The sequence below is a fragment of the Pan troglodytes genome, chromosome 1, assembly GCF_028858775.2.
Source record: "Pan troglodytes isolate AG18354 chromosome 1, NHGRI_mPanTro3-v2.0_pri, whole genome shotgun sequence".
Lineage (NCBI taxonomy): Eukaryota > Metazoa > Chordata > Mammalia > Primates > Hominidae > Pan > Pan troglodytes.
This window is the reverse complement of record NC_072398.2, coordinates 4,470,494-4,496,711: the sequence shown is the minus strand read 5'-3', so window position 1 is coordinate 4,496,711 and position 26,218 is coordinate 4,470,494. Positions and strand designations below refer to the sequence as shown.

At 38.5% G+C, this 26,218-nt stretch overlaps 1 protein-coding gene across 4 annotated transcripts in view; it reads left to right on the top strand.

Moving 5' to 3' along the window:
- The window catches only part of DESI2 (desumoylating isopeptidase 2), a 56,231-nt gene that overhangs the window by 11,540 nt on the left and 18,473 nt on the right, over window positions 1-26,218 (top strand). For 2 of the 4 annotated variants that reach the window (XM_016941936.3, XM_016941931.4), the window contains 2 exons: window positions 22,269-22,341; window positions 24,923-25,016. In XM_016941936.3, the coding sequence (XP_016797425.1) occupies window positions 22,269-22,341; window positions 24,923-25,016 (167 nt within the window). Of the gene's footprint in view, window positions 1-14,749; window positions 14,826-17,555; window positions 17,753-22,268; window positions 22,342-24,922; window positions 25,017-26,218 lie in introns of those variants that run through there. The other 2 variants (XM_063790033.1, XM_016941941.3) reach the window with 2 other exon arrangements.

Below are 26,218 nucleotides of genomic sequence, written 5' to 3'. Positions count from 1 at the left end.
CCTGTAATCCCAGCACTTTGAGAGGCTGAGGTGGGTGGTAGTGGGACCTTATCTCTACAAAAAATAAATAAATGAGCCAGGCCCATGCCTGTGATTCCGGCTACTTAAGGGACTGAGATGGGAGGATTGCCTCAGCCCAGAAGGTCGAGGCTGCAGTAAGCCATGATTGTGCCACTGCACTCAGTCTGGGCGACAGAGCAAGACCCTGTCTCAAAAATAAATACAAATAGGACCAAGCATATAAGTTATGAAATGACAGTAAATAAATTAAAATCCCCTATTAAGCTTGGTGAGTGTATTTATAAGTGTCCTTTGCCTTACAGAAATTTTGTTATATGTGGTCAAAACTGTTGGTCTTTTATAACCTTTCATCTTCCAGTCCTTCCCTAGATTTTTCCTTGCAAAAAATGATAGAAATAATCTACATGTTTGTTCCCAACTGGAATGCCAGTTATCCCAATGCTGTTTATTGAATAATCCATGCTTCCCCATGTTAATTTGTGGCACATACAATGTTTATGTTGTACTAAATTATCATGGATATTTAGGTCTGTTTGAAGACTGTCTGTGCTATTCATTTCTGCCTCTTCCTGCACCATTATTAGATGTTGAATTATACTAGTCTCTTGCAGCAAGTTTTGATATCGGTGGTGCAAGTTTCTTTTATTCTCTTTCAGAATTTATTTTACATATTCATTTTTCAAGTAAAATTTAGAAGCAATTTGTTTAAAAACAAAAAACCTCAGTGAAATTTTAAGTGTAATGACATTACATTTATGAACAATTTGAGGGGAAGAATTGATACACTTACAATATTGAATCTTCCGATAATAATACCTGATTTTTTTTTAGTGTTTTCAGTATGCCACTATACTAAGCCATTTCCTTATATTATTATCCCTTTTTAAGTTGATGAAACTGAGGCCTAGTTGAAAAGCAAGCTCAGAGTCATGCCATAGTGGTAGAGCACAGTCTTGAACAAGAGCTCTTAACACTAAAATCTGCGCTCCTAACTGTCATGCTGTATTTCTTTTTCCTCACCTCATCCCCTCCATAACCCAGAAATGTGCTGATTCTCTTTTTGTTTGTCCTCATCTTACACCCCTCCCTGAACTAACTTCTGCACTCTGTGGCACTCATGGATATACAGTGATCTAAAAACTGCCCTGCCTCCTAAATCTTTTCTGTGACTATTTCTGTCATAGTTAATGCTATGTGTCAACTTGAGTAGACCATGGTACCCAGTTTTAGTCAGACACCAGTCTAGATGTTGCTGCTAAGGTGCTTTTTAGATGTAACAATTTTATAGATTTTGAGTAAAGAAATTACCCTCCAAAATATGGATGGGCTTCATCCAGTCAGTTGAAGGCCTTAAAAGAAAAATTAAGTTCCCCAAGGAAGAACGAATTTTGGCTCCAGACAAGCTGCAACATCACCTCTTCCCTGAATCTGCATCCTGCAGACCTACTCTGAAGATTTCAGATCTATCAAGCCCCACAGTTGTGTGAGCCAGTTCCTTAAAATAATCATTTCTTTGCTCCCCTCTTCATCTGGGCTATTCTGCAGTCTACTGTTAGAGTCACTCCCTCTGTCATACTTGTCTCCGTAGTTAAAATCAGCTCACCATCTACACCTCGGCAGCTGAATAGGGCTAGAGAAAAACAACCATACTGACAGATGTCACTTTACAATTGTGACCACAAACCCCAAGAGGGCCCTAAATACTGTCTAGCAGTGCTTCCTTATTTCTCTGGTCAGTTGACATTCCCACTCTCCGAGACAACTACAATATGTCATACTTTCTCCCCATTCCCTACTCTCAGCTTATTTTCAGAGATTACCTCACAGCTTATTTCACTGAAGAGAAAAAAAAAGGCAGTTTTCTCATCCTTCCACCACCACTGTTTTACCATATGTAGTCTGCCTTCTCTCTGATCATATGGAATGAATTGTCCATGTCTCTATCTGAGACGAAACCTTCCGCTGTGTACTAGAACCCATCCTCTCTCCTATCTATACAAGGACTTCTCTTTCAGAATTGTCACCACTCTTTTCTGCCTCATCAGTTTTTTTTTACTTTCTACTCTATCACTCCAATCAGTGAATGAATATGCTATATTTTATAGTCCCCATTCATTCAAACTGAGGAGAATTAGTGATATACTTTAATATTTATCTCTATTAACCATCAACCATATTGTATCGTGTTCTCAAGCTGAAGGTTTGTCTTTTTAAATGAACTTCTTTAGAAATATATTAGTTTTAGGCCTAACAAATAAGTGAACAAGAACTGTTTTAATCAGTCTCATTCATTCTGACCTGTTGCTCTTTTATCTGTGGGTATCAAACAATAATACAGCAATAAGGATTTTTTAAGTTTCCCACTCTGTAGTGACCCTGAGGGCAGACGCAGTGTCTATATTAGTTCCTTTTTAAAGACATAACTGAAACTGGGAACAAAAAGAGGTTTAATTGGACTTACAGTTCCATGTGGCTCGGGAGGCCTCAGAATCATGGCGGGTGGCAAAAGGCACTTGTTACGTGGTGGCAGCAAGAGAAAAATGAGGAAGAAGCAGAAGTGGAAATGCCTGATAAACCCATCAGATCTCGTGATTCTTATTCACTATCACGAGAATAGCATGGTAAAGACTGGCCCCCATGATTCAATTACCTCCCCCTGGGTCCCTCCCACAATACATGGGAATTCTGGGAGATACAATACAAGTTGAGATTTGGCTGGGGACATAGCCAAACCATATCATTCCACCCCTGGTCCCTCCAAATCTCATGTCCTCACATTTCAAAACCAATCATACCTTCTTAGCAGTCCCCTAAAGTCTTAACTCATTTCAGCATTAACCCAAAAGTCCACAGTCCAAAGTCTCATCTGAGACAAGGCAAGTCCCTTCCTATGAGCCTGTAAAATCAAAAGCAAGCTAGCTACTTCCTAGATATAATGGGGATACAGGTATTGGATAAATACAGCCATTCCAAATGGGAGAAATTGGCCAAAACAGAGGGGTTAAAGGGCCCATGCAAGTCCAAAATCCAGTGGGGCAGTCAAATTTTACAGCTGCAAAATGATCTCCTTTGACTCCGGGTCTCACATCCAGGTCACGCTGATGAAAGAGGTGGGTTAAAATGACTCACATGATCCTTACAGTGATATTGTATGCTAGGTATTATTACTATTCCCATTTTAGAGAGGCACAGATAAGTTAACTAACTTTCCCAAGGTCACACAGCTAAAAAGGGGGTAGGATACAAATCCATGCATCCTGATTCCAGGTTGTACCACAAACTGCATTACACTGCCTCTTGCTGTAACAGAAGCAGGCTTGACCAAGGAGGAAAAGGTCAAGTACAGCCTCTTGCTGCCCCCTCCTCAGTCCTAACTTTTCTTCAGTCCTGACTCTTACTCTGAACTAGTGCAATGGTTTAGGGCTCTCACCTGTCACCTGACAGGCTAGGGAGATCCATTAGGATAGCAGAGAGAAGCAGGCCTCCAGAGGTGACCAGCCAGTGAGAGGGCTGAAAGACACAAGCCATTGCTGGTGCTGAAGCGTAGTCACTCATTGTGTGATCTTGGTTAAATTACTTGGCTGAACATCCCTGACATAATTTACGTATTTTACATGGACTATTTCATTATGAAAGAAAAAGCTGACAGTACATTTTAGAGTGACATCCACAAAATGAGGTATTGACTATATGTATACATTTGTTGTTTGAACACTTATCAAATTGTGATTATTTACATACTTAAGAGTTCCTTATGGACAAGGACTGTGAATTAATCATCTTTGTATCCCCACTGTCTAGCAAAGTTCTGGACACAGCAGAAGAGGTATACCTATGTTTTATTCAATCAAAGTTGCTTTGTTTATAGATCTGCTGGTATGCTGTCTTTTTAAAATGAGATTTAAACTGACATACAATTTAGGGGGGTCTTTCTAGAATAGTGTTTCTCAATTTTTATCTTGGATTCAATGCATTAGTACCAACAAGACCTCGTAAGGTAGTTTAACAGTGTAAACTTACATCAGAGACAGTAATTAGCCCACGATCTTCACTAGTCACAACTGATATGAGGCTTTTTAAAAACTCAAAAATTGAAATGTCTTCTTTTCCCTGAGCACCCTTTTTTGAGAAATAAGTCAAACACTTGCTTCAATTCACTCAACCTCTAACATGAACACTGATTCTAGTTTTTGAGGAGAAATGGTTATTCTTATACTTATCCAGATTATTTAATACTATCTTTTATGGAAGTCAGGCCCAGGCCCTAAGTGGTTATATGAAGTGTTTTAAGTTACAGAAAAAAGAGATGGCATTTGTCAATGTTGCTTTCAAGCAGGAAGCATAAAATTTTATTAAACTGATGAGGCAAATCATTGACAAAAATGAAGTTTAATGAACGTTCTCTATCTGAAGAATAACATGACAGTAATATAGCACAATCAATTCGTTTCTGTAAACAATACTTTAAAATAATGAATGGAAATATTTAGGCCAGTTTTTTCCATTGAGGCAAGATTGAGCCCAAAAGTAACTGTACTTATTTTTGTAGTTATTGCCTTCCCCCATATTTTAAGAGGATAATTTTTCTGCAATTTTTTTCTCTTCCCTTTTATCATATTAATACTTTAGAATGCTTCTTAAAAATATTTTGAAAGGCCCTTTTTTGTGAGACAGGGTCTTACTTTGACACCCAGTCTAGAGTGCAGTGGCATAGTCATGGCTCACTGCAGGCTTTGACCTCCCAACCTCCAACAAACCTCCCACGTCAGCCCCCTGAGTAGCTGGGACTATGCACCGCCACACCCGGCTAATTGTTTAATTTTTTTGTAGAGATAGGGTCTCACTATGTGGCCCAGGCTGGTCTTGAACTCCTGGGCTTAAGTGATTGTCCCACCTTGGCCTCCCAAAGTGCTGGGATTACAGGCATGAGCCACCGTGCCTGGCCAGAAAACCTGTTTTTATTAAACTTGTACATTTTACTTTCTTCTTTTCAGAATCTTAATAAGAAAACCTTTTTATTCTTGCTTAAAAAAACAAACTAGACTGGCCAGTTGCTCTGGCTCACACCTGTAATCTCAGCACTTTGGGAGGCCGAGGTGGGCGGATCACCTGAGGTCAGGAGTTCGAGACTAGCCTGACCAATATGGAGAAACCCCATCACTACTAAAAATACAAAATTAGCTGGGCGTGGTGGCATATGCCTGTAATCCTAGCTATTTGGGAGGCTGAGGCAGGAGAATTGCCTGAACCCGGGAGGCAGAGGTTGCGGTGAGCCAAGATCGCACCATTACACTCCAGTCTGGACAACAGGAGCAAAACTCCATCTCAAAAAAAGAAAAAAAGAAACTAGACTTCAGTGACACTGGATGGTGTCAGAGGAGGTAAGTGTGTATTAGTATTAGTGGTCATTCCTTGGCCACCTTCTGTGTAATTACTATCTCCATGGACTTAAGCAAGTACAGGGCTGTAAGGTCCTGGCACCAAAGTAAGATGTGGTTCTCCAGCCCTCTGCTTATGTACTTCACTAATATATAGGCATCCTTTAAAACTACTGTCTTACTTGAAGAAGCCTTTTAGCTGAGACCTATACTTCTCAAGAATATAAATAATTCTTTTTTTTTTTTTTTTTTTTTTGATAGGGAGTTTCGCTCTTGTTGCCTAGGCTGGAGTGCGATGGCACAATCTTGGCTCACTGCAACCTCTGCCTCCTGGGTTCAAGTGATTCTCCTGTCCCAGCCTCCTGAATAGCTGGGATTACAGGCACATGCCACCACACCCAGCTAATTTTTGTATTTTTAGTAGAGATGGGGTTTCATCATATTGGTCAGGCTGGTCTTGAACTCCTGACCGCAAGTGATCCACCTGCCTCGGCCTCCCACAGTGCTGGGATTACAGGCATGTGCTACCACACCCAGCAGAATATAAATAATTCTTGTAGGAGTCTTTAAATAGAATCAAATTAACTCTACCATTGTTTGCTATTCATTTTGGTGAGTCACTACTCTTGGTAATTTGACATCAACTCCCAAAAATTCTTGAAAATTTTGACACTGTACAGATAACCAGAACTCATCTGTCTATTTACACATGCATACAATCTTCCCCAATATGTAGAACAAAATTTGAGGGAAGGATCATATTGCCAATAAATACGCGTTCTGGCTACAACTAATACTCATAATAATCTTTATGGGACAAGCACTCTTCTAAGTACTGTATACATACTAATTTATTTATTCTTCATAACAGTCCTCTGAGGTAGATTGTATTTGTTATCCCCATTTTGTAAGTAAGGACGTCAAGGGACAGAGAGGTAACTATCTTTCCCAAAGCCATACAACTAGCAAATAGTGGACTTCAACCAAGACATTCTGGCTCCAGGATTCTGAATTAGAATCAAACACTTTTTGAGACAGATTGAGTACCTTAAAAAGTTATCAAATACATATGAACAAACCAAGGCAAAGCACATAGGTCTCCCAACTTAGTCTAATTGCCGCCTTCACTACAGTCCAAATGCTTCAATTTGTGTTAGTTACTATACTTGGATAATCTTTTTTAAATTCAAGCAGTAATCTCTGAGATTAATGAAAATATAATAGAAGAAACGCTCTTGGGATCTAAACTGGAACTAGGGGGACATTGTGGGCTTTCTAGTTTGACCCTAAGGGAAAGAGATCCTTGGATTAAACTGACCAAATGATATCTTCGGTACAAATGGTTTACATAGGTAGTTGACATTGGGATGTTGTGGTAACTCTTCTACTGTTCCGCGGTTTAAGAGATACTATTTTGTGGTAGCATCTGGCTGCTTTACTGTTTTCCTTTGGTATGTTAGGAAGGGTTTGAGAAGAATTAAACTGTAAACTAACTTTCAAATGAAAACGTCTGATTGTTCGTGTAATCTCTGAGGGATGATCTAGTTGTCAGCACTGGGCACTGGGTAAGCTTGAATATATAGCCACCTTAAGTAGATGTGCTTCGAATGTTCTGTGCCATATTCCTCCCTTGTACAGCACCACTTTTGTGTGCTAACCTTTTTCTGCAAGGCCGGCCCCCAGTGTCATTATATGTAACTCTTCATCCCACCTTCGGCAGCTGCCTGAGAGCAATAGTTCTTTAACTAGTCTGCTGAATGTTAATACTAACTATACTCTTATACTTGAACCAAGCTCTAGAAATAAAAGTTGTCTTCCCCCAGCTCAAATAAAAAGCCAACTTCTAGGGCTTTATTTGGATAAAAATGTCGTGGATTATCCATTTTTCTCAAGTATGTGTTTTTAAACTTTTGGCGTCTGCTACTATTGAGACAACAAAATCAATGAAGGCTTATCCAGCAGAAATCTTGCTAACATCCAGTTATATCTAGTTCACCAGCTTGTTTTGTTTGTCTTTTATGGATACATGTTATTGGCTATGATTTTGTTTTGCATGTTTATAATATTTTCTGTTAGAAAAATAGCTTCTAGTTTGTAAAATGAGGTTAAACATATCAATATTTTATGGTATTCTACAAAAGCATGAATTTCCTCATAGCAATTTTGAGAAATTCTCTTGACCTGTGTAGGGAGATTTTTACTGAAGAGATGCTATGTGACATAAGTTTTGACAGTAGTAAAATAATTTTTAGATGTAATGACAAAAGATAAAACCAAGTTACATGATTTGGATGTTTGTCCTCTCCAAATCTCATATTGAAATGTGACCTCCAGGCCAGGTGCAGTGGCTCATGCCTGTAATACCCAACACTTTGGGAGTCTGAGGTAGGAGGATCTCTTGAGGCCAGGAGTTTGAGATCAGCCTGGGCAACATAGCAAGACTCCATCTCTAAAAAAAGAAATGTTGGAGGTGGATCCTAGTGGGAGGTCTTGGAATCATGGGGGCAGATCGCTCATGAATGACTTAGGGCCATCCCTTTGGTGATGAGTGAGTTCTCACTCAGTTCATGGGAGATCTGGTTGTTTAAAAGAGCCGGGACCTCCCCATTTCTCCATCTCTCTTGCTGCTGCTCTCGCCATGTGACGTGCCTGCTCTCCTTTTGTTTTCCACCATGATTGGAAGCTTCCTGAGACCCTCTCCAAAAACAGATGCTGGAGCCATGCTTGTACAGCCTGCAGAACTGTGAGCCAATTAAACCTCCTTTATAAATTACCCAGTCTCAGGTATTACTTTATAGCAACACAAAAACGGACTAACACACCAAGTTAGAGAAGCGTTGAGAAACACTACTATTGATTTCAAAAATTAATAGCAGTTGGCCACGCGTGGTGGCTCATGCCTGTAACCCTAGCACTTTGGGAGGCCAAGGCGGGCGGATCACGAGGTCAGGAGTCCGAGACCAGCCTGGACAACATGGTGAAACCCCATCTCTACTGAAAATACAAAAATTAGCCGGGCATGGCGGCATATGCCTGTAATCCCAGCTACTCTGGAGGCTGAGACAGGAGAATCGCTTGAACTCGGGAAGCAGAGGTTGCAGTGAGCCAAGATTGCCCCATTGCACTCCAGCCTGGGTGACAGCGAGACTCTGTCTGTAATAATAATAATAATAATAATAATAATAATAATAGCAGTTATTTCAGCATGAGTAACTGCCAGCAGTAAATCATTATTGTAGGGGAGTAGGATAGTTTCACAACTGAAATCATTCTGTAAAAGGCTCAGTTCTCATATGCTTTTTTGTTTTGGTTTGGTTTTTTTTACAGTTATCTCACTAAATATTCACTTAAAATAGACATCATCCATATTGTCTGCATAGCTTTGGCAGGACTTTGAGGCAGAAGGACTTGATAAGGCATACTGACCTTGAATTAAATTTGCATCTTCCACAGGCAGCCTGCCCAGTTGTAAAGATTGAGCCTTCCAGGCGTGTTCTCTAATAATAGATCTAGGAAGCCCTAACAGGAGCAGAAGCATTTGGAGGGCATCTCTTTCTCTAACCAACTCTCCCTGGAAGGGCTTACCCTCTTTTCCTCTGAATCTATTAAGAAAAAAAGTCACACCAAAGAAAAACATCTAATTTATTCGCTTCATAATGTATATTCAAAACATTTATTCAGAAATGTGCTACTGTTCATATGTGAAGTGGCTGACCAAAATACATATTTAGAATTGTTTTCTTCTGCTCTTGATATATTCCTTTTTTATATCCTGTTTTCCTTGTGACTAAAAGCAGATGTTTTTAGAAGGCAGCTGGCTAGAATTAGGAATGCAGCCTGTAATTTGAGAAGTAACCTATTTAAAGGTTTTTGATTGGGTATAGAGAGTTCAAGAAACTAATTGGACTGTCTTGTGTTACTAGAAAATGTTTTATGGTAGCTAGTATTTTTTTTCCACTTTTTTTCCATTGAGAGTTCCATTCCCATAACTTATATATTTCACTGATAGTAAACTTTATTGGACCATGTCTAATAATAAAAACAGGGAAATGGAAACTTTTTGTGAATTTCTTGGTTCACATTTTGCTAACAGAGGAAAAACTTTGTTATAATGCCGAATTATTCTTTAAGGAGCAAAGTATGTTCTGTATCTAAAGGAATGTTTATCCTCGGGGGCTCAAGGCATGTATAGAAGAGTTTTTGTTTAGGTTTGCCAACTAGAAAATGGTGTACTCTTCTGTCATTTGGGACAAGTTAATAGATTTACTTTACTTCTGTCTCTTTTTTTTTTTTTTTTTTGAGACGGAGTCTTGCTCTGTTGCCCAGGCTGGAGTACAGTGGTGCGATCTCGGCTCACTACAACCTCCGCCTCCCAGGTTCAAGCAATTCTCCTGCCTCAGCCTCCCAAGTAGCTGGAACTACAGGCGTCCGCCACCACGCCCAGCTAATTTTGTTTTGTAATTTTTGTAGAAACGGGGTTTCACCGTATTGGTCAGGCTGGTCTCGAACTCCTCACCTCAGGTGATCCACCCGCCTCTGCTCCCAAAGTGGCTACAGGCGTGAGCTACTGCACCCGGCCGATTTACTTTACTTCTATTCATAACGGTCTTTTTTTTTTTTTAACAGCCTTATTGAGATACTGTTCATATACTAGATGAACTATATAAAATGTACACCCATTTAAAATGTACAATTCGGTGAATTTTAGTGTATTCACAGTTGTGAAGCCATCATTACCACAATCAATTTTAGGATATTTTCATCACCCTAGAGAGAAGCCCATACCCATTAGCAATCACTTCCCATATCTTCCCAAACTTCCAGTCATAGAACCACAAATCTACTTTCCGTCTGTGTAGCCTATTCTGGGCATTTCATATAAATGGAATCATGTAATATGTGGTCTTTTGTGATTGGCTTCTTTCACCTGGCATAATGTTTTCAAGGTTCATTCCTGTGGTAGCATGCATCAAATACCTCATTCCTTTTTACTGAGAAATCATATTGCGTTTCATGGATAATACCACATTTTATTTATCCAGTAATCAGTTGATAAACATGTAGTTGTTTCTACTTTTTGGCTATTACAAGTAATGCTGCCATGAACATTAATTACAAGTTTTTATGTGGCTATATATTTTCATTTCTCTTGGGCATATGCCTAGAAATAAAATTGCTAGGTCATATGGTAACTTTAGGTTTAACTTTTGGAGGAACTGCCAAACTTTTCCAAGGCAGCTGTAACATGATACATTCCCACCAGTAATGTATTCGAGTTCTAATTTCTCCACATCCTAACACTTGTTATTATCTGTCTTTTTGATTATAGTCATCTGAGTAGGTGTGACATGATAGATAATGGTGGTTTTAATTTGCGTATCTTCTTAGAAGAAATACTTTTTTTTAGATCCTTTGCCCATTTTTTAGTAGGGTTATGTGTCTCGTTGAGTTCTAAGAGTTCTTATATGTATTCTACATATAAGTCCCTTGTCAGGTATATGACTTGCCAAAATTTTCTCCCAGGCTATGGTTTCCCTTTTCACTTTCTTGATAGTGTTCTTCAAAGCACTAAAGTTTAAACTTCTGCTTTCATCAATTTTTTTCTTTTGTTGCTTTTGCTTTTGGTGTCATATCTATGAAGCCATTGCGTAATCCAAGATCATGAAGATATGCTTCTCTTCCAAGAGTTTATAATTTAAGCTCTTGCATTTAGGTCTTTGATCCATTAAATTAATTTTTATATATGGCATGAGGTAGAAGACCAGCTTCATTCATTTGCATGTGGATTTCCAGTTGTCTCAGTTCTATTTGTTGAAAAGACTCTTCTTTTCCCACTGAATTGTCTTGGCACCTTTGTTAAAGATCAGTTGGCCATCAATATAGGGGCTTATTTCTGAACTCTGAATTCTGTTTCATTGATCTGTATGTCTATCTTTATGCCAGTAATACACTGTCTTGATTACTGTAGCTCTGTGCTAAATGTTGAAATCAGGAAGTCTGAGTCCTATAACTTTTTCAAGATTGTTTTAGCTATTCTAGGTCTCTTGAATTTCCATATGAATTTTTAAATTTGTCAATTTCTGCAAAAAATGGCAGCTGAGATTTTGACAAGAATGGCAGTGAATCTTCAGGTCAACTTGGGAGAGGAGAGTATTACCGTCCTAACAGTATTAAATCTTCCAGTTCACAAGCGTGGAATGTCTTTCCATTTATTTAGGTCTTCTTTAATTTTTTTCAACAATGTTTTGTAGTTTTTAGATACAGGTTGTGAACTTCTTAAATGTATCCATAAGTTTATTTTTTATGTAACTGTAAATGGAATTTTCTTAATTTCATTTTTTGAGTGCTTATTGCTAGTGTATAGAAATACAATCGATTTTTTTTTTGAGACGGAGTCTTGCTCTGTCTCCCAGGCTGGAGTGCAGTGGCGCGATCTCAGCTCACTGCAAGCTCCACCTCCCTGGTTCAGGCCATTCTCCTGCCTCAGCCTCCCGAGCAGCTGAAACTACAGGTGCCTGCCACCACACCCGGCTAATTTTTTGTATTTTCAGTAGAGACAGGGTTTCACCGTGCTAGCCAGGGTGGTCTCAATCTCCTGACCTCGTGATCCGCCTGCCTCAGCCTCCCAAAGTGCTGGGATTACAGGTGTGAGCCACCGCGCCTGGCCTACAATCGATTTTTATATATTGATCTTGTACCCTGCAATGTTTTTAACTTATCTATTAGTTTTAGTAATTTTTTAGTGGATTCCTTATGATTTTCCTGTATATAATATCATATCATCTGCAAAATGAGATAATTTTACTTCTTTTTTTCCAGTTTGAATGCCTTTAATTTTTCCTTCTTCAGTAATTGCCCTGGCTGGAATCTCCAGCACAGTGTTTAACAGAAGTGGCAAGACCAGACACTCTTATTTTTTATTTTAAAGGGAAAGCATTCAGTCTTTCACCGTTAAGTATGATATTAGCTGTGAGGTTTTTCATAGATGTTCTTTATCAGCTTAGGGAAATTTCCATCTATTCCTAGTTTATTGAATAGATTTTAAAAATATATACAATGTATATTTTATATATTGTATAAAATACATATTATGTATATTTTATATATATATATATATCATGAAAGGGTATTGGATTTTGTCCAGTGCTTTTCTTTGTCTATTGGGATGATCATGGGGATTTTGTCCTTTATATGGTATATTACATTAATTTTTTTTTTTTTTTAAGATTAAGCCCACCTTCCATTCCAGGGATAAATCCCACTGGGTCATGTTATATAATCCTTGAGTCTGTTTTCATAATAGATATTAGTCTCTGTTTCTTGTGATGTCTTTGTTTTGGTATCAGGTTTATCTGGCCTCATAGAATGAGTTGGGAAGTGTTCCCCTTTCTTCTATATTTTGGAAGAGCTTCTGAAGAACTGGTATTGATTCTTGTTTAATTTAGTAGAATTTGCCAGTGAAGTCCCCTGGTCCTGGGCTTTTCTTTGTGGGTAGTGTTTAAATTACTAGTTCATTCTTTTCTCATTAGAGGTTATTTAGATTTTCTGTATCTTCTTGAGTCAGTTTTGGTAGCTTGTGAATTTGTCCATTTCATCTCAGTTATATAATTTGTTGGCATACAGTTGTTCTTAGTCTTCCTTGGAATCCTTTTCATTTCCATTAGGTTGGTAGAGATGTCTCTTCCTAGATTTTTAACCAGTAAATAGATCGCTACTTTAACTTTACAAAGAAATCAACTCTTCAACTTCTGGGGGTCCTTTCTGAGGATAGAAAATATGAGGAAATGTGAAAAACAAAGAACTACTGAGTTCATCATTATTATTGCTAACAGTGAAGAAGCAACGTCAACATTAATTTTTGCCTTGCACAGAATATTGAAACAGAGCCTTCAAAAAAATAACAGTAATGAGTCTGGGCACAGTACTGGGCATGGCTCACACCTGTAATCCCAGCACTTGTGGAGGCCAAGGTGGGAGGATTGCTTGAGGCCAGGAGTTCAAGACAAGCTTGGGCAACATAGCGAGACCCTGCATCCACAAAAATAAAAGTTAAAAAATTAGCCTGGCATGGTGGTGCATGCCTCTAGTCCCAGTTTCTCAGGCGGCTGAGTTAGGAGGATTGCTTCAGCCCAGGGGTTTGAGGAGGCAGTGAGCTATGATCATACCACTGCACTCCAGCCTAGGCGACAGAGTGAGACCCTGTCTCTAAAAAAAAACAGTAATAATGATGATGATGTTAGGAGTGAGGGGTGGACTTACACTGTTTAATACTGTCCAAAGGAATATATCTCTAGGTTTAGAAATCATTTTCCTAGCAACTTGTGGGCTTTGTATAATCTTGAGCAGAAACACTTGACCTGATAGTTCAACTTTCTATCTGAGAGTGGAGGTAACACTACCACTTGCAAAGCAAGCAGATACTCATTTTCATTGTACTGTCTCAGCATTTCTTTAGAAACTTTATTTAGGCCACATCTCATTATAATGAATTCCAAACTACTGACCAAATTTTTGGATGGAATATTTCTCTTGCTTTTAAGTTTCCTTTTACAGTTTTCCCCTTTACAAAATGTGTCAAAATATACCTTTATTTTTTAGAATGTAAAATCTTGAATACAAGGAATTTTCAGACTGAAGAAGTACAGTACTCAGGCAACATATAGGAGTTCTAAGCATGGAATCCCCAAGCATAGAAGAAATTATTTTCATTTGTGAAAAGGCAGAGAATAAAAGATTTCTGAGTTTAGGATGCCCACTCTGATAAGTTCATTCTCATCCTAATTCTTTACCAAAAGTCAACATTCGGGCATAATTCTTTTTCATGAATATCTTTCCCATTTTTTAATAAAACATTTGGGTTCCTGTTATGGAAATTTACAATAAATCACTTTCAGAAGGCTATTTACTGCTCAACTGAAGAGATTGTTAAAATTAAGTGATATTGAACATAAAATGGAAATGTTCCATTTACTAAGCATTTAAAACCTTTTGATTATTGTAGCCAAACCATTATGTATACATCTCTTTTTGGAAAATATTCTATATTTTGAAAAAGAAGCTATGCTGCAAGAAGAGAATAGCCCACTTTAAAATAGAGCCGCCTGCATCCGGAACAAAAACCTTTTGGTGCTGTTGTTAAGGAAATCAACAGTATACAGACCAAATTATTGGTTGCAAACTGTATAAACAATGGGATTTCTCAATTGGAAAAGGCAATTTAAGTCCTAGAAGTTGGCTGCCAAGGAAACCACTACTTGGAGAAAGCCTAACAAAATTTTTATGTGAACTGGCGTGATACCTTGCAGTATTTTCCACTCTTTTTCTCTTTTTTTCTTTTTTTTTTGAGACAGGGTCTCACTCAGTCGCTCAGGCTGGAGTGCAGTGTCACAATCACAGCTCACTGAAGCCTCGACCTCCTGGGCTCAGGTAATCAATCCTCCCATGTCAGCCTCCTGGGTAGCTGGGACTACAGGCACGCACCACCACTCCCAGCTAATTTTTTGTATTTTGTAGAAATGGGGTTTCACCATGTTGCCCAGGCTGGTCTTTTTCTGTGAAAAGGGGGAGAAAGTAAGAGGATAGCAAGAAACGTAGAAATGCATCTCTTGTAAGGAGGCGAGGACTAGATTATTCTCTTTAGTTCCCCCAAATTTTTTATTGTGAAATTTTTTAAACCTTCCCAAAAAGTTGAAGGAAGAGTACAATCTGTATATACCCTTCATTCAGATGTACCAGTTTTTAACCTTTTGCTACATTTACTTTCTCTCACACCCGTCCTACACTCTGTTACACACAGATCACATGGAAAGTAAGTCACAAACATAGCACTTCATCCCTAAATACTTTAGTATGTATTTCCCAAGAAGACATTTTCTGGCTTGGCGTGTTGGCTCACGCCTGTAATCCCAGCACTTTGGGAGGCCAAGGAGGGTGGATCACTTGAGGCCAGGAGTTTGAGACCAGTCTGGCCAACATGCCAAAACCCCATCTCTACTAAAAATACAAAAATTATCCAGGTATTTCAGCACAAGCCTGTAATCCCCCTTGCATGGCTGAGGCACAAGAATCGCTGGAACCTGGGAGGTGGAGGTTGCAGTGAGCCCAGATTGCGCCACTGCACTCCAGCCTGGGTGACAGAGTGAGAGACTCTATCTCAAAAAAAAAAAAAAAAAAAAAAAAAAGACATTTTCTACCTAACCATAGTACTGTTATCACACCCAAGAAGTTTTTAATTGATGTAGTATTATTGAATATATAGTCTATATTCATGTTTTCCCCAATTGTTCCAATAATGGTTCTTTTTAGCCTTTTTTTTTTTTTTTAACAAAAAATCTAGGATCCAGTCGAGGTTCATTCACTTCCTTGAATTGCCGTAAGAGTAGCCCACCCTTCCTCTGCCTTCTTTTGACTTTGCTAACACTGATATTTTTTTAAAAACCAAGCCATCCATGGCCAGGCACAGTGGCTCATGTCTGTAACCCCAGCACTTTGGGAGGCCAAGGCAAGTGGATTGCTTGAGCCTAGGAGTTCGAGACCAGCCTGGACAACATGATGAAACCCTGTCTGTATAAAAAATAGCTGGGCATGGTGGCATGTGCCTGGAGTCCCAGCTACTCAGGAAACTGAGGTGGGAGAATGGTTTGAGCCCTGCCTGCAGTGAACCGAGATCAGGCCACTGCACTCCAGCCTGGGCAACAGAGCCAAACCCTGTCTCAAAAAAAAAAAAAAAAAGACCAGGCCAGTTTTCTTGTAGAATGTCTCATAGTCCAGACTTACCTGATTTTTCCTTATGGTTGTCTTCTGGTTTAACACATTTGACAGGAAAACTAACAAAGCAAATGTAGCTTTTGTATTTCGTCACATCCAAAGGCACATAATATCAATTGGTCCAACTATTAACGATGCTCAGTTCAATCACTTAGTATTGATAAGGTGATATATACCATATTTTTCCATTGCAAAGATATCTTTTTTCTTTGTTATTTAGGAAAAATAGTGGGGGTTGGCAAGTGACATTGGTGCAAAAAATGGGGAGAAATGGCAGGGGAGAAGGAGGTGATACTTTGAGACAATGTGTATATCATTCTTAAACAGCCTTTCTTCTAATGGTTTTATCATCCATGATCTTTGCCTGACTCAACTGGTGGCAACAAAATGGTGATTGCCTAATTTTGCCCTTTCGTCTACTTGTACTAGCTGGCTTTCTTCTATTAAAAAAAGAGCTTTCCTCCTTTTACTTTTTTTTTTTTTTTTTAAGTATTACCATGGACTCTGAGATAGTCTTTTTATTCAATATGCTATAGTCCATTATCATTATTCTTTTTGATGTTCACCTTTTCCCATAGTTGACTAATGAAAACTGCTTTAGGCCAGCTTCTCTATAATCTTGACATGTGGCCATCATTCTTTGAGCAAGTCTCACCTTACACATTTTTGCCCTAACTTTGAATCAACCATTTCTCCAGAGTCCTGATTCCTTTTAGGAAGAGAAACCAAGATCTGGACAGTGTGTTCATTGCTTCTACTTCAGTGGGCAAGCTAGGTAATAATATATATTCTTTATGAGTTTATACAGATGCCTCCCGTTACAATCCAGTACCACGGGCTTCTTCCATTCCATTTCCTCTTCTGTGTTTTTTATCTCCCTCTACTACCCTGACAACTCTGGTTCCCACCATCAGTATATGTACTCACTTGCTCTCTACTAGAGCATAGCAGTCCCCAACCTTTTTGGCATCAGGGACTAGTTTCGTGGAAGATGATTTTGCCATGGACCTGGGGCGGGGGAGGGAGGATGGTTTCAAGATGAAACTGTTCCACCTCAGATCATCAGGCATTTGTTAGATTCTCATAAGGAACGCACAACCTAGATCTCTTGCACCCACAGCTGCCCACCTCTTGCTACATACACGTCCTGTAGTACATACAAATAGTTTTGGAATTACACCAGTACCACTATGAACAACACGTCTCAGTTTGAGATTTCTTTGCACTTCATTTTGTCCTTAGTATATATCTCAGTAAGGGTATATAGACAGAATACTGTATTCAGAAGTTAATTTCTTTTTTATTATCTGTGTGATTATCAATTTGATACACAACTAGGTTCGTTTGTTTTTGTTTGACTTCGGTTTTGAGGTGTACTTCTGTTTCCAGAATTGGTTCCTTCCGGTGGGTTCTTGGTCTCACTGACTTCAAGAATGAAGCCGCAGACCCTCGTGGTGAGTGTTAAGTTCTTAAAGATGGTGTGTCCGGAGTTTGTTCCTTCAGATGTTCAGATGTGTCCAGAGTTTCTTCCTTCCAGTGGGTTCGTGGTCTCGCTGACTTCAGGAATGAAGCCGCAGACCCTTGTGGTGAGTGTTACAGCTCATAAAGTAGTGCGGACCCAAAGAGTGAGCAGCAGCAAGATTTACTGTGAAGAGCGAAAGAACAAAGCTTCCACAGCGCGGAAGGGGACCTGAGCAGGTTGTGGCTGCTGGCTTGGGTGGCCAGCTTTTAGTCCCTTATTTGGCCACACCCACATCCCACTGATTGGTCCATTTTACAGAGTGCTGATTGGTCTGTTTTTTACAGAGCGCTGATTGGTGCATTTTTACAGAGTGCTGATTGGTGCATTTACAATCCTCTAGCTAGACAGAAAAGTTCTCCAAGTCCCCACCTGACCCAGGAAGTCCAGCTGGCTTCACTTCTCACTTCTTTTTCTGTTTCAAAGTTTAACTTTGTGAAAAACATTTACGTCGTTCAAATGTCAAAACTATATATGAAAAGATATCCCAGGAAGTCTCCTATCTCTTTCCCTTTCATCCACCTCTGGTAGGTAACTATTTTCATAATTTTCTGGTTTTTTCTTCTTTTTCTTTTTTGTAAAAAAATAGATATTTGCATATGACAGGGATCTTACACAAACTTTTTCTGTAAATAACCAGATAGTAAATATTTTGGTTATGTATCACACTCAACTCTGCCATTGTGGCATAAAAGCCACATAGACAATTTGCAAACAAATGAGCGTGGCTGTGTTCCAATAAAACGTTATTTGCAAAGACAGGTGGGGGGCCAGATTGGTCTGCAGGAGTTGTTTGCTGGCTGTAAGATGTAGATACAGACATTCTCATACAAAAGCATGTATATAGTGTGCTGTCAAAAAAAAAAAAAAAACTCAGTGATATTTGTTAAAGCACAGTAAGGCAAACTCTTTTCAAGACCATTGTGATAGGTAGAGGGGCCATGGCAATGGGATTTTGCAGTGGAGTAGAGAAGCTGTGTTCAACTCCAAACGCAGCATGGGCAAATGGGAATTTGCAGCCAGGGAGCAGGGTGGAGGGTCAGTGGATGGAAAATTTCTAAGAGGAAACATTAGGGATCAGGGGGGTTCTGGCTAAACCAACCTGACACATTTCCTAGTGAAGATCTGGCATCACCAGGGGGATGGTGGAGGATGAGGAACCTGACCAGATATGGAGGTGATCAGATAGCAAGGGTTGGGGGTTCTTGCTGAACTGAATTAGCAAGATTCTTTGCTAAAACCTGATTTTACAAGTACGTGTACACATGGGCCTAGGAGAAGGTTCAGGAGTCTAAGTCTTTGCCATATATTATTACTTTTTTCTTTTTTTGAGACAGAGTCTCGCTCTGTCGCCCAGGCTGGAGTGCGGTGGCGCGATCTCGGCTCACTGCAAGCTCCGCCTCCCAGGTTCATGCCATTCTCCTGCCTCAGCCTCCTGAGTAGCTGGGACTACAGGTGCCCGCCATCACGCCCGGCTAATTTTTTGTATTTTTAGTAGAGACAGGGTTTCAGCATGTTAGCCAGGATGATCTTGATCTCCTGACCTTGTGATCCGCCCACCTCAGCCTCCCAAAGTGCTGGGATTACAGGCGTGAGCCACCGCGCCCAGCCTTTTGCCATATATTACTTTGCAACTTGCTTTTGTTTCCCTAACAAATATATCCTGGAAATTACATCCTCTTCCTCTTAGTTCCTTAAGAGCATCACCCCTCCCCCAACACTTTTTGAATTTTTTTTTAGAGACAGGGTCTCACTTTGTTGCCCTGGCTGGAGTGCAGTGGTGTGATCATAGCTCACTGCAACCTCAAACTCCCAGGCTCAGTTCTCCCACCTCAGCCTCCCAAGTAGCTAGGACCACGGGTACCTGGCTAATTTTTTTTTTTTTTAAGAGATTGGGTCTCCCTGTGTTGCCTAGGGGAGTCTTGAACACCTGGCCTCAAGCTGTCCTCCCGCCTCAACCTCCCAAAGTACTGGAATTACAGGTGTGAGCCACCACACTGAGCCCTTCCCCTCTTTTTATGGCTAAAGAGTATTCCATTATATAGATACATCATAGTTTATGTAACTAGGACCCTATAAATGAACATTTAGGCTGTTGTCAACATTTTACTAACATAAATAATACTGCAGTTAATAGTCTTATGCTTATGGTTTTTTATATGTGCAACCTATTCTCTTACTATAGTATAAAGATTCAAATAAATAAAAACCTGTTAAACTAAGATAATAGCATTTTACTTTAAAATAACATTTTTAACTATAAAAGTAATACTCTTTATCAAATTTAGAAGAACAAACAATCCTGAATGTATGGAGCTAAAACTGAAAGTATTGCATTTTAGTCCTCCAGCCCCACCCTAGCCACATGTACTACTCTCGGCCAAATTGTTAACAGTTGAACACAGGTGCTTCAGACCTTTCTTTTGTTGCAATTGGTGGTAGTTTGATTTTGTCATCCCATACTTAACATGTAAGTATATCCTCAGGCTAACTTATTTTTCAAAAATGTGATCATGCTACACATATTTTGACTTGATCTTTTTATTTTATGTGGTTTTTAAATATCTATCGAGTTACCTCATTCTTTTTTCTTTTTAAAAAAAAAAAAATCTCAGCTAATTTTCCCAAGTCAACCTTATTCTTTTTTTGATTGATAGTTTATAATATGAATGTACCATAATTAGCCATTTCTCTATTGATATTTAGACTTCAGTTTTTCAGTACTTGTAGACAACTACAGTTAATATCCTGGGACATGCCTTTGCATATGTACTAGTATTTCTATAGAATAGATTCCAGAAGGTGAAATGGTTAAGTCACTTTCATTGATTTTCACAAGTATACTCATATCTGAACTTTTGCTGCCCAAACTCTGGGATTAAATAGATTTGGGTAGATGTTTTGAAGAATCCTTACTGTATGTAATCTTACTACTCTCCTTCCAAAATCAAATTGATTCACATAAAAAAATGTATCCTTCGTTTCCTAACTTGCCATCCAAATTCTGGCTCTCCAAAATCAGGAACTCAAAAAATTCCGATCGAGAGGGATACTTATATTCTCATATGAATCTTTGTTATATCCACACAGATTCTCTCTTTTTGCATATTATTTATCTTTTTATCTTGTTTTTATGTAGTTTTATAAAATAAAAAGTTGTACATTTTTATGTAGAATATCTGTTGATATTTTCCTCTGTAAATTCTAGGATTTTGCTTTACTTAGGTTGTCTTTTCCCACCTAAAATTTTTAAAACTCTATTCCCTTCTATCCATATATAGTTATTTTTAGACACACTAGAATTTTTATACATGAAATTTATGCATGATCAATTTTGTCAACATGCTTTTAGTAAGTCATACTTTGTCATTAATTTTAAATATCTCCTTTATCATATATCAAATTCTTATATATACAAGGGTCTGTACCAGGATCTGTTCCTGCAACAATGCCATATTGTTTTAATGAATATTTCAATTTCTAGATGGGAAAATTCCTTGTTCTTTTTCATATATTTATTTATGATTGCTTAATTCTTCTTCCAGGTACGTTTTATTTTATTTTTATCCACGCTCGGCCCCAGGTACATTTTAGAAAAAAACACAACTGACTTGTTCATTTATGCTTCTTCCAGCAATGCGTGAGAATGTGTGTAGGTCTGAGAAAGACTGGCTAGGGGTCTGGAGCCAAGGTTAAGACTTGAATAAACCTAGAACAATTAAAGATAAATTATCTGTCCCCTAACCTGGGAGACATCCAATAGGTTTGTAACACTTTTGAGTGTTACCTAAGTGTTTTGTTTAGTGAGCTCTTAACTCATTTACCTTTTTCTCAGTTTAACCCCCTCCACTTCACCTTTTTAACCCCTTTCACAGTCATTTCCTGTAATTTCTTATCATATAACCTATGTACATCCTCTTCCCTCTTCCTGGCATTTCTGTCCATCCCCATGGGCCCCATGGCCCAGTTTTCTTACTGGGAAATCTGATTTGTTCCCAAAGACTCAGTTCAGATATTACTTTTCTGGGAGGTTTTTATTCATGCTAATGGTAAGAAGTAAGAATGTTGTTCTAACGTTTGTGCATTGTTTATTCCTATATTATTACCATTATCAAACTTTGAGCATGCCGTAAATGTTTGTTGAAAAAGAATAAAATATTTCTGCTTTCAGGGAGCTCACCAGAGAATAAGAAGAAAAGCTTAGGATAGGAGAAAAATAGATATGAAAGCACACTCTGTGTGTGTGTGTGTGTGTGTGTGTGTGTGTGTGTAAGTCACTAACAGCAGAGCTCTTATATAATCTCTCCCCCCCACCGCCCCACAAACTGATCAAGCTTTTAATTGTATTGCTTCCCCTAGAAGCCTTAGATAATGTGCTTATACTCAAATCGCGACAATCATTTTGACCCAGGAAGGCATTCCAGATGTGGTACAGGCAAAGGCACAGAGCCACAGAGACAGGACCACTGGATCGTTATCATGGGAGTTTCAGAGTGAAAGACTGGGGAGCCGTCACTTCTGTAGCGCGGAGTTGAGTTGTAAATGAACAGGTATTCTGAATCTTTTCTTTCTTTTTTTCTCAGTATTGGATGAACGAATATACCTCATCCATTGGAATTGGAGTTTTTCATTCAGGAATTGAAGTCTATGGCAGAGGTACGTGTACACACAGTCTAAATATACTCTCTGAAGATTTTGTACTTTAAAAGAGTTGCAAAATCATAACTATAGGTCTTTCTCTTTTTTTAACCACTTGCATATGTTATTACAGAAAGTAGAAGAAAATCTCCCCATATTCATTTATACTGCGTTTTGGAAAAATGCCCAAAGTAGAATGTATTTGGGGAGAAAGTACTCAAAATACAAGAATATACATTTGCTTCATTCACTTTATCTTTTATTCTAAATACTATGTTTTAAAAAATATTTTCCTTTTGTGATTGTCATAAAATGACAGTTTGTTTTGTTCTCATATATATTGGAGCTCCTAAGAAACCTTGCATTTCGAAAATAGCATGATAAAAACAATAATTTTGGTCGGAAAGGTTGGTGCTAGAAAGTGTCAGACTTGAAATACCAATTTCCTGAGGGAATTTCAGTAATAAATTTGGTTTGTAGACCTATACGTCTTATAAAATCTCTAAGTTTTTGAAGTCTAAAAACATTGCTGAGCAAATCCTGCCATGATTACATCTAATCATGCCCTTTGTCATTAACTCAGCCCTTTTCATTCTCCTTATTAAAACCCTTTATTAGGATAAACATGTCAGGAGTCACTCAAACCAAGCAGCTGTGTTTTCAACAGTTTTTTTCCACTGTGCTAATTCCTACTCTTGATGCAAGATAATCTACCCCTGATCAAGTTGTAACTAATAGTAATGGTCTGCGTAAGACAGATCACATTGCTGATTTCATTCAATGTATCATTTTGAATTATAAACTAACCCTATAGCAGAAATGCCTTTGTTCGCTTCAGCTAGGCAGTCTTTGTGACCTCTTAAGAATATATTATTGCAATTTACTGAGGGTTACCCCTGAACACTATACACCAGTTTTAACCAATATAAAGAAAAGACTCATTTACTTAAATGTGTCAGTATGGTGGTTATACTCTTTTTTATATTCCATTTTACCTGCTTCCAGGTGAAGTTTAGCATATTAAATGTTGGCTATAAAAATCTGCCATTTAAGCTCTATTTTACTTGAAAGTCTGCATCTACCAAATAATCCCAGGAAATACTGAGGGGCTCTTGCTGGAAGTTTCATGCTTGGGAGTATTGCTGTGGGTGGGATCATAGTCTGTGGGGTTACTCTTTTGGCTGATTTGGCTTTTGCCAAATTTGCATGTGTATTTCTTGAATTTGTGTGATGTGTTACCGTTCTTAAAATGCCATCAAGTTTTGAACCACATGATCATGGTGGGTTAGGTAAGGGCAGGTGCCATCTTCTCCATTTTTCAGCTGAAGAAACTGAGGCCCAAACCTGCTGGAAGTCATAATGCTAATAATTAACTCAAACTTGAACCCAAATGTTCTTGTATGCTAGTCCATGGCTCTATTATCTCCCTAATCATTGCTCCCCTTCATAAAATTATTTAGTAATAATTAGAAACATGTTTCAAAACATGTTCATGTAAATTTAGTAAAGCTAGAATCAAATATTAATATATTCCTGAAAAGTAGTGATTGCTTTTTAAATAAAAGAATGGGTCTGTGACTTTCCTTACTATAATTGAGAAAGTTAAGAATCCAAATATAATCTTATCCTTTCCAACCTGATAATCTACAATATTTTGTAAAATTTTGTCACTAAAAAACTTTAAAAATTATATTTCAAAATAGCCACTTTATTTCTCAAACTACATCGTTGCTTTTTTTGAACAGGTGTGAATTAAAAGTAAATTTAGTATCTGCCTGTTCTTTCCTGTGCTTTGTTCTAAGACCTTTTAAGGTATATTTTTAAAGTGATGAAGTTGATTTAAGCATGGTTTGGAATTCTTTAAATTTGTCTACTAAGACTTAGCCACTGAAATATCTAAGTGAAATAACAGAAAATCACAGGAATTTTTTATCTAAAATTATTCTCCATTTTGTTCTCCAGAGTTTGTATCTGATGTACATTTTGTATTGGATGTACAGTCAAAAAATAGTTTATCCTAGCTAAAAGACTTGCTGTGGTGATTGGATGGGAGGGTGGATGCGTATGTGTGTTAATTTGGCAGTTTATTTTTTTCTTAAATGAAGAGAATTGAGTAGTGTTTTAGGTTTGGTAATGTTCCACCCTACTCAAAGATAAACCAATAGTCTTTATCCCAGAAACCATGAAACTCACTGTTACTAGACAGTTTCTCCAGTAAGATATGTGTTTGAAATTGGATCACTTTAACTTAGGAAGCGGCAAAACACTGAACTGACCACCTGCCTAGACTGGCATGATATAGACAGGCAGAGAGAACTGTATATACCTCTGTGTGTTGGTCACTCTCTTCCTGCCATGATAAGAAAGGGAAATATGGCAGGCAAGAATATCTTTGAGCGTCTTCTGTTATTTGAGTTTCGGGTCTTTTGTGACAACTGTTTATACGAGTAATAGCTAAGTGAGATATTTGTGAAAGCATTTTATAAACTGAAAAATATTTAGATGGTGTCACTGTTATCCTCAATTATTAAAGCTAATTCAGCATTCTGGTTAAATTTTATGTGATACATACTAAAAATCATGAGTTTTCTCTTTTCAGAATTTGCTTATGGTGGCCATCCTTACCCCTTTTCTGGAATATTTGAAATTTCCCCAGGAAATGCTTCTGAACTAGGAGAAACATTTAAATTTAAGTAAGTAGGGAGGATAATTTTTATTACACTGTCTTAGGTGCCATAGCTTGTTTTCAGGTATACAGAATTCATTCTGTAAATCAAAACAAACCCAAGAAGTTAAAAATGTCTCTTCGTTTTAATTGCTGACATTTTATATAACTCAAGTTTGCCTCAGGAAACTCATTTCTTTTCCTTTTTTTTTTTGAGATGGAGTCTCACTCTGTCTCCCAGGCTGGAGAGAAGTGGCGTGATCTCAGCTCACTGCAGCGTCCGCCTTCTAGGTTCAAGCGATTCTCCTGCCTCAGGCTCCCAAGTAGCTGGGATTACAGGCGTGCACCACGACGCCTGGCTAATTTTTGTATTTTTAGTAGAGACGGAGTTTCGCCATGTTGGCCAGGCTAGTCTTGAACTCCTGACCTCAGGTGATCCACCTGCCTCGGCCTCCCAAAGTGCTGGGATTACAGGCGTGAGCCACCACGCCCAGCCCAGGAAACTCCTTTCTAATGATTTCTTCCCCTCAATCTCCTGTTTGAAAGGAGAAAAAGTTTTATTGTGACCTACCTAGCAAATTAAAAATGTCTTTATTGTCCCAATGAAAGGGACACTTTACACGTTTGAAACAATTAAACAGTTGATTAGCGTAGAATCCATTGTTAAGGTACATGTATTACATGTAATGATAAACCTAAAATATATGGATGTAAGTGTTCACTGGAGTCTTATGAGTAATAAAAAGCAGTGAGAATATAATTTTTTTAATTTATACTTTAAGTTCTAGGGTACATGTGCACAACGTGCAGGTTTGTTACATAGGTATCCATGTGTCATGTTGGTGTGCTGCACCCATCATCTCATCATTTACATTAGATATATCTCCTAATGCTATCCCTCCCCCTCCCCCCACCCCACGACAGGCCCCGGTGTGTGATGTTCCCCGCCCTGTGTCCAAGTGATCTCATCGTTCAGTTCCCACCTATGAGTGAGAACATGCGGTGTTTGGTTTTCTGTCCTTGTGATAGTTTGCTGAGAATGAGAATATAAATGTTAATAATAAAATTTTCATTCCTTAATTGAGGTTTGTATTTAAAGTGATATTTAGGGCCGGGTGCAGTGGCTCATGCCTGTAATCCCAGCACTTTGGGAGGCCAAGGCAGGCGGATCACCTGAGGTCAGGAGTTCGAGATCAGCCTGGGCAACACGGTGAAACCCCGTCTCTACTA